Source organism: Asparagus officinalis, chromosome 7 (assembly GCF_001876935.1).
Source record: "Asparagus officinalis chromosome 7, Aspof.V1, whole genome shotgun sequence".
Lineage (NCBI taxonomy): Eukaryota > Viridiplantae > Streptophyta > Magnoliopsida > Asparagales > Asparagaceae > Asparagus > Asparagus officinalis.
The window spans coordinates 131,954,515-131,964,204 of NC_033800.1; the positions used below are offsets into that span (position 1 = coordinate 131,954,515).

The following is a 9,690-nucleotide window of genomic DNA, read 5'->3' on the forward strand; positions in this document are numbered from 1 at the left end:
GTAAAAAAACTTTTTCCCCCTTTAGGTAATGGGGCAGGATAACCTGATCCCAATTGAACACAATTTTCCGATTTTGATTCTTAACTATACCAAATAGCTTATTGGATTTGATTATAGTTCCACTTCACAAGTGGATCTAAACATGGATCCTTACCTATGCTACCTCGGTACTTCTAAGTTCTAATCTGAACCGTATCCATACCGGACACGTACCCATACCCAAACTCCTTGGACACTCCTTGCATATATGCCTACATTTATTCAAGAATGTACACAATTAAACAATATATATTTTAATATAAAACACTTGTCATATATTTTTTGACATATATCCTACACTTCACATTCAATTATTGCAACTCGTTGGACATAGATCAGCTTCCGAAGTATACTTTTGAAATGAAGGGTCGTTTGGGTGTCTAGTTCAAAAACTAATTATTTTTTAATTTATAATACATACAATAAAATAAACACAAAATTGTCATAGGAATTTTAATTATCATCATTGTTCTCATATAAATTATTAATTCCAATATATAATATATGTGTATATAAATATTTATATAGCCATGTCCATCTACCCTGCCTTTTACAAATTTATCGTGTCTCATACCTGTACCTGCATCCATGCAACATAGATCCTTATGGATCCAAGCCCAATGACTTGATAAGCACTTTTAAAGACTAGTACGTCTAGTTTTGATTAAACTACTTTTTTCTTTCTAATCATGATTTGTTTAACTTTATTTGATCATATTTATCAATTCATATTGCTAAATATAAATTAAAAATAATATGAGCCACAAAAAATTGCAATGTATTATTTCTCATAGAAAATGACATATTTCAAGGGAAAAAATTAGGTATCATCTGAAACCTGAACTTAAATCCGATAAATTATCAGTATTTGAATCCTCAAGTAGATCCAAATAAAAAGCAGCTATATATCCTTTCTATAACACGCGCTATTTACTTCATGCCATCAGGCTTATCTGACATGGATTCCCCTAAGTACAACGTCCTCAAATCCCGACAACCTTTTTCTTACTTCGGTCAAATTTTAAAGCAGAACTGACTAATTTGTTATATTGGAGGTTCAAGTAGTCTAATAAGCATAATAAGCTTAATGCTCATGGTCCAAAATATTTAATACGGACTCCTAACATATCTCTCTAGAGTTCATCAGCATAATCATGAAGCTAAGATTGCATCTGATTTGTTCTTAATGATGGGTATAAAGCAATTGTGTTCGTTGTTCTGAACTCAATGATTTTGATATCTTGGTGCACATACACATGTTTGACTTGTTTATTTCCCATCATTTAGTTTGCCTAACTGCACATTTATGTATCTGGTCAGCTCCATGTAGCCATCTATCCTTACATATGCTTATATCTACTTTATCTGTGTCAGTGTCTATGTAGTGCATATATGTGTGCGTGTGTACACACACACTCACACACACACATATCATATGTTGCATGTCTTATCTAAACCAATGACTCGCACTCATAGTATAAAGACCTCATCCAAATACATTGCAACAATATATATGTAACATAAAAAAGTACTCACAATAAAACGCTCCCAGAAGTCTCCAAATAGTGGTCTGTCAATAGCTTTTAAGCTTTCTTTTGTAGCAGCATCTACACTCACATATAACTGTAACCATCAAATATGAAGTCAATGCTCCATTAGCAAGCATATGAGTGGAAGAACATAAGCTAAGATAAAATATAAAAAAAAACTTGCATTCATTGAGCTTCAAAAAACTCAACCTGGGTAATAGGTCTTAATGCCTTTATCTTTTCAGGAAACTGGGCATTTGTTACAAGAAAAGTAGATATATGCCTTCGATGTAACTCATCAACAAGTGAATTTATCTCTGGATACATAATCGGTTCACCAACAAGAGACAATGCACAATGTCGTGGAGAAAGACCTTCTGATAATCGCTCCTGAGTAACTCCTGCACAGAATTGGAGACGTGATACTTGATATGGATGTTAGTTGAAGAAGAACCCGAAATTGTAGTGCAGCACACGAGTCAATAGTAAAAGCTTGTAATGTGTTAAGATAGATGGTCGCATATGAACTTCTCAGACTTCTTAAATAAGATAGACGATCACATAGGAACTTCTCTGACTTCTTAAAAAGGAAAAGATTGATGTAGTACACATAACAAACAAATTCATGGAAAAGTGGGAGCGTCACGATCCAAACGCGGATACGGATGTTTTATTGACTTGTGCACAGAGAAATGACCATATCCCCAAATCCGGAAGGGGAATTCTGACATATTACATATAAAATCGCCTATCTCAACGAGACAGAGTCAATTAGCTTGACAGATTCCCAGAAGCCTATCAGTATCAACTGGTTTTGGAAGAATTTCAAAAATAATCAGCCTTTTGGTTATTTTAAGTAATAAATTTGAATCTTGTTTTGATTAGGAAATAAATCCAGTTTGATCTCAGATTTGACTGATTGATTTCCTCAATGATAGGGAGTCTTTGTAGAATAGAATTTGATACTTTCAATTTCTTTGTAATTCTAGTCTTATTAGGAGTCTATTTTATTTTATTTTTTTATTTAAGAAGAGACATATAACCCTAGAATTATAACATCACTTTTTTTAATAAAATTTCTCATTATATTTTCTTCGTGGATTCGGAGATTGTTCTTTGTACATTCAAAAGATCACCCCTTGGTGGATTCCAAGGTTTTTTTACTTCTGCACTGCATTAAAGATCCACTAGGTGCAATCACAACATTAAGGATAAGTAAGAAAGTTCCAGTGGCAGCCGAGAATCAGATGTACCTTGAATTACATAAGAAATATGGCCCAAGATGGTTTAGACACAAATTTTACCAAATCAGCTCTTGGAACTTGCTAGTTAAGGAAAATAAAGATGAAAGTAGTACTCATAACGTAGTTAATGTGCCATTATACTGATATACATACAACACTGCCAAGATGAATTGCTAGAAAATCTTAGTTCACGCAGGCATGATGTATCAATGATATACAACTCTGTATGTGTCACTGGGAACTAATAGAACAGAAACAGAAACATACCAGGAACACCTTTCATTTGCTTTATCATTTTAGTATGCTGATCTATTGCAGCATTTACAATCACCAGAGGATCATCCATCTTCCATCGCCAGCTTTTTCCTACAGGATTCGTATGATGCCTCCAACAGAAAACACATTTATTTGCACAAGCCAAACTTGGGGTTGCCTCCATGCACCTGTTCCAAGGGAATCAGACAGAAGGAAGCATGTGATCGTGGATGCATTGCATAAATGTGGAACGAAAATTAATATATAGATAACATAATTCCAAGTTGAACAATCTAATGCATACACTAGTCATGTACATAACTAAGAGTAAGACAAACATCTTTGTACTTCTTTTTCTTTATTTAATTTACAACTTTTGTCTCTTTAAGATCAAAACAACTTTTGAAGTGCATGTTACCCCTAGTAGTGAAAAATATTGTTCCTAGAGTCTCACACACAACGCAACTCGGGCCCTCTTCTGCTTGTTTTAGGAACTTTATTAGAGACTAAACATTGTTGCAAGTCTAATACACAAATGGAAACACCAAGTGAAAGAATGCAGAATGTTCGAAAAATATTTAGTTAAGTATTATGAAAGAACCTCAGACAATGAGCTCTGAGGGAATCATGGCCCTTTTTTCTTCTCAAACTTCGCTATTTGAGAATTTCACAGCACATATTTAAAATAGTAAAATTGACAATCCTACGACATATAGATACAAATCCCAACTTACCAAACATCTTCAAGATCAAGTTCCATGGTACATCTGCTTCATGGTGGATGCTTTGAACTTGAGTTGATGAAAGTAGAGAAGGTATAACTTCTAAAAAACAAAGGCTTAAGTCGGATTAATAAAAAAGTCTAAGAAAGGTTATTTTGTGTTGGAGGCATAAGTAAATGTTTGTGCGCTTCTATTGTTTGCATTGGACTTTTGATGAAAATGGCTACAATACTAATTATGACTTTAATTAGAGGTATATCCTAGAGAAAAGGCTGTTTGCAGAATATCTGTCCTTTGTTGGGTTAACACCATGTGACCTTTGTGCTCAGTTTATCTTGACCTCACATAGCTGAAGAGTTGTTTGGCAATACTTGAGGTGAGCTCTCTTTAGCACTATTGTGTCCCTTGCCAAGCGAAATTAAAATGATACTAAAAGGGCTTAGAACCAACATTGTGCAAATAAAAAGTATACGTAAATGTTTAGAAACAACATTTTGCAAATGAAACTTATGAAAACAAATTCATTTCAAAATTATGACCCAAAAAATTCAAGAGTAATTGTCCTTTGTTACATAGTATCAATCATTTATCATGATGGGGAGAAGGAGAACATCATTATAGAAATGCAAGGGTTGGTGAGGAAGAGTTTCTAGAATTTGGGTACTATGTCACGATAGAATATTAATGAAATCGACAATAAACTTTGTACGACAAGCTATATGACCACTCTGTCTCTGTGACAAGAACATTGGAAATTACGAAAAGGAAAAAAAAAAAGATGTCCAAAGAATGAGTATTACCAAAATGAGAATGTTAAAATGGACAACTAGTAACTTGTGCAGATTGTAGTTGATATCCAAGAATCTACTTGAGAATAGAGATTCCTGTGAGGATTCCTGTGTTTAGGAAAAGCTTACTTTATTCATGAACACTAGACTTCCATCAGAATCTCATAAAATTATTTCGGAGAACGTGATTCCTCACAAGATAGATGAATATGCAACATTGCTAACCTAATTGAGCCAAATAAAATGTCTTAACAAAAGATCCACAAACTTTTTATCCGTGTATTTTTCCCATCATGGTTAAAGTGATTGGTAATACTGACATCAATTAAGTCACAATGACCATTACCATTGCATTATTGTTGGTCAAATAGACCAAATCAACCAAGACAAATATGCTTGGAATTTTATGAAAGTTGTTACCCATAATCTTCACAATATCAAATAGATAAGGGATTTAAGTAACTGTTGGTTGATTTGAAAAATAAGAAAAAAAAAATCCGAGGCAATTTCTAAAGGTGCACATGGGGCTTGAGGACTGCCTATATAAAAGAGATCAAATCTCTTAAGAAAATCACAAGAAAGTGAATCGAAACCCCTTAAACAATCTCTAGAAAACATCACTTCTCTCTAAGCTATTATTAGCATCAAAACTTTCATCCGATCAAAAGTTTTTATTCCCACCAAAGCCAATTGCCTCCTATAGGCTCCATTCCCAAAGTTTTCCTGTGAGAGCTCTTCTCTTTCCTCCAAAAGCCAATTTTGATCTCTTTCACAAGAACTCTAATACCAGTCACAAACTCTCAAAAACTCTCTTTTCCAATGAAAGAGATGCTTTGTTCTTTTCCCACTCTCGTATGTTGGACTTGTATCTCAAATGGGCTAAGATCTAACTCCTAAAGTTCCTTCTCTAAAAACATTTATGTGACTTCTCGTCAAACCAATATTTTCTTCAACCGGCATAGTACACCTCATTAGCTTCAATCGACATTGTTGCTCCCTTATCCAAGTAGACCTTCTAGACAATTCCACAACACCTCCAGTGGATCAACACTAGGCACCATATCTCGCTTGGACTGAGCATCGTCGTCTCAAGATCTGATTTGATCTCAAGTCCGATCAGGTCAATTCTAATTTGTTTCCTCCTCAGATCGGATTATTCTTGCCTTCGGCCCAACTAACTGGATCCGACCCGTCTCCAATCAGATCCAATAGTCATTGGATAAGAACTGCCTTTTAGAGGAGGAAAGAGTCTTCTTAGGAAAATTTTGAGAATAGAGGCTATATAAGAGAGAGTTATTTAGACAAGGAAAAATAACTTTTGATAGCAAAATAGCTCTGATACTAGTAATGGCTTAGAAAGAGGATATATTTCTGAGAGATTGTTTAAGGCTATTTGATAGAGATTGTTTTGGTTTTTCAAAGAGATTAGATCTCTTTTTATAGAAGCAATTCCCAACCCCCTCTACCGCTTTAGTAATTACCTTAGATTTTTTTTCTCGATTTCTCCAACCAACGGTTCCTCAAATCTCTCAACAATCTAAAAATTCAAAGGATTGTTCTCTTGATTTATTTGGTCAACTTGACCAACATCTCCCGCTTAGCCAAACTTACCTAATGATGTGCCGCCGGCGATCAATGCTAATAATGCCACTATTACTATCATTGTCATCGTCACTAATGTTATTATTATGACTGCCATTGACCACCCCATTACTGAGACCTTCATTCCCTCTCCCCTTCTTACACCACTCTTCCGGCCACCATTATATTACCATAGCATCCACCATTAACAGTGCTAGCTCCATCAGTGTCACTTACTTTATCACCGAGATTATCATTTCTACCACTACCACACAATGTTATTCTGGAAAATATATGCTCAAGGGTCATACTTTTAGGAATATTTTTAACACACCTAACATGAGACAAAATACAACATAAAAATTTCAAATTATACCAAGCAAAGTAATACTGTAGTATTAGGAATCAAAAGCACAATATTAGATTCCTAATATTGTGATGCCACACGAAAATGTTTCTAAGTATAAAATGTAACTTAAATGGCCGGATAAGAATCAGAACATCCTAAGCATTTAGTGCAATCTCCATTGAGGTAAACGAGGGAGAATTAGTTGAGATGGTCTGGACGGACTGGTGATGGAAAAATCATGAAGTTTAAGGTAGTTCTGTAGTAGTTCATGTAACAGTTCATGAAGGCAGTAAGTAAGGTGTACACACAAGCTCATATATTTAGACGGTAAATATTAGATAATTTAAGCTTAACCGTATAGATTGACCCTTAGTATAGCTAAATGGAGAAAAGGGATTCTAGTAGCCGACTCCAAGATCAAAGAAGGCTTTTTTAATTCTTTTTTCCTTTTTTCAGTTGTCCATGTATGGATATAATGGAGCACACGTGTTGGTTGGATTACTCAGATAAGAAGTGGTTACCACCTCCATTCTAAATAAAAGATAAAGAAATATTTCTTTTACTAGTTGTGGAAGTTTGGAAATTAAGATGCTTATTGAAAGCACCTGCTCATATATCACAATGTCCAGTAGTACACAACACAAGATAATCTTATAGAACACTATCATTAAAATAGAACTCATCTAAAAAAGCAACCTAGATTGTGGCTCCTTCCCATCTATGTTGTGTTACATTTTATTTCTTGTTCTCTCCCCTTTTGTGTACGTCCAGGTGGGGTTTTTTTTGGGGGGGTGGGGGGTGGGGGGATACAAGCATTAAGTATCCACACGCACATTCTCCATAAAAGAAATTGAAGACAGAAATAGAGTTCATAATTATAAACCATTTGCAAATCTACTATTTAACAAATTAAATAATTGACAAACATAAATTAAGCTTCATCTCTCTGTCAGGAAACCAATACCTATGGCTCTCTATGCCATAAAATGAATGTTTGTAACAACCCCCACGACCTCGAAGTTGTGACTTGGTCCACCTACAAATTTTAACTCCGCTATGTGAGCCAATAATCTTGTATCCCTGCGTAGGTGCAAACAAATAGAAAGATGTGAGAACTTCAATTTGATTAATCCAATAGTTGTTCAGCTTCATCTCTGATATTTAATTTAGTTGTCATCGTCACTAATGTTATCAAATCTCTCAACTTTAATTTGGCTTCAGCTCTAGATGGCAACAACTATACTGATTCGCTTGTTCGAATGTTGTTATGTCTGATGAGGATTTAATAGATGGATTTATTTTTACATGACAATGACGGACGATCTAAGGTCTTTCTTGTTTGCTCGGCCTTACTTGGATAGGCATCCCTAGTCTGAATCAAAGTTTTCAGTACCAGTTCTAGGTTCAGATTATCACAATGGCTTCCAAAGTGAGGAATCTGTGAGTTGGTTCTCTTGTGCTCATAGTGTTACCAGCTAGATCAGTCAAGTATCAAATAGCTCGTTGCTGGTTTATTTGCATTACACAAAACATATATTTCCCCTCATAATAATTTATCCCGGTTGCCCTGAGACCACAGATTATAGAAGTTCCAAAATGAAAGCAAATGTCTCCTCTTTTGACCCTGAACAAAAGCATGATACCACATTTTAACTTGTCAATTGCTGATCCAGCTAGCAAATGCAACAGAAAATCAATTATCGAGATTAACCTGTCAGTTAATTTAAATTTTATCATCATTGATGAAATTAGTTAGGTCATTGTAAAACAGAACAAGGGATCATACCAGTTTTAGTACATGACTCGACTTGCATGTACCTTATTCTTTTATTTTGAATGCACTTGGACAGAAATCCATAAGCTCCGTATGTACTGCAACTTGCATGTGTGTGTGTGTCAGTGTATATTGCAGCTACGAAGTACGCTGGGAATGTTACATTTCAATATAAGATTTTTCAAGTTGGGAATATGATGGGTTCAATTTTCAATAGTGTGAAATCAGTGTCGTCTCATTATGCTCGCGGATAAATATGAGAAGGTTTTAATACAAAATATTTATTTTCCAATTAGTAGACCAATATGCTATACTTCAAAATTTAATACCCCAGAACAAAATAAGGATCGAACTTATAAATCAAACAAATAAAACCGAAAAAAGAACCAAAATCAGAAAAACCTCAGAGACCGACTTACCTGCTTCTGCAAGCTCGCTCTAACAACTGGCGTCACCATCTCTCTAAACCCATTCTCTGAGCTCTTCTCTCTTGCACCATTGTCACCATTCGCCAAACCAGAACCCGATTTTTTCGAAGGAGCTTTACCCGCAATATCCTCCATATCGACTGCTTCAGATTCAACTTCCTCATCCTCTTCATCATCATAATCATCATCTTCATCTTCTACCTCTTCTTCCAACACATCAAACACATCACTCTCAACCCCATCGTCCCCCCCTTCCCCCTTCAAAACTTTAACCACCCTCTCACTCCACAACCCAAATCTCACATCCAAATCCCCTCCATCCACGTCTCCCTCCGCCACCGGAACCAGCTCCGCCGCCCCGAGCGCTCTCATCCACAACGACAAATCCTTCCCGACTTTATTAAACCTCTCATCATACGCCCTCGATCCAACCCCAAACACCGCAAACTTACATCTTGACAGAATCAAAGAGCCAACCCTAAAGTCCTCAGCGCTCTCCGCGAGCCACTGCGCGAGGAACTGAGCATTAGACGGGGGCTTTCCGTCCTCCCATGTGGAGGCTACGAACAAAACTAGGGTTTCTTTGGGGAGATCCTCAGGCTCGTAGGTTTTAGGGTCGACGAGGTCGAAGGGGATGCTGTTGGACTGGAGGAGGTCGAGGAGGCGAGCGGCCAGGGTTTTGGAGGTGCCGGTTTGAGAGGCGAAGAAGAGCTTGCCTCTAGGGTTAGGGTTAGGGTTAGGGTTAGGGTTTCGGGGGGAGGAGAGGCGTTGAGTTCGGAGGCGGCGAGATTTGTAGAAGAAGAAGAGAGAGGAGAAGGAGAGGACGGTGACGAGAGCGAGATGAGCGGAGAGAGAGGACGGGGACGCGGCGGTCATTTTGGAGATTGTTGGCGCCTTTGGATCGGCGATCGAGAGGGTTTACAAGGTTTTTCGAGGTAATTATGGGTTTTTGGGGTTTTAGACGGCAGTGGGTACAGTTAC

The 9,690-nt window shown here is 36.6% G+C and overlaps 1 protein-coding gene across 1 annotated transcript; it reads right to left on the reverse strand.

The window, feature by feature from the left end:
• LOC109848558 (S-adenosyl-L-methionine-dependent tRNA 4-demethylwyosine synthase-like) lies at positions 1,495–9,684 on the reverse strand. Its single transcript, XM_020418112.1, has 5 exons — positions 8,701–9,684; positions 7,472–7,587; positions 3,080–3,255; positions 1,779–1,969; positions 1,495–1,662 (listed from the first exon to the last, which is right to left on the reverse strand). The coding sequence occupies exons 1-5, from the start codon at positions 9,583–9,585 to the stop codon at positions 1,510–1,512; spliced, it is 1,521 nt and encodes a 506-aa protein (XP_020273701.1). The 5' UTR covers positions 9,586–9,684; the 3' UTR covers positions 1,495–1,509.

Excerpts from the sequence above, each read along its gene's own strand:
- LOC109848558 (XM_020418112.1), bottom strand. The coding sequence starts at position 9,585 with ATGACCGCCGCGTCCCCGTCCTCTCTCTCCGCTCATCTCGCTCTCGTC. Across the intron at positions 3,256-7,471 it reads TATGGCATAGAGAGCCATAG|GTGCATGGAGGCAACCCCAA; the intron begins GTATTGGTTTCC and ends CCCTTGGAACAG. Across the intron at positions 1,970-3,079 it reads GCAAATGAAAGGTGTTCCTG|GAGTTACTCAGGAGCGATTA; the intron begins GTATGTTTCTGT and ends AATTCTGTGCAG.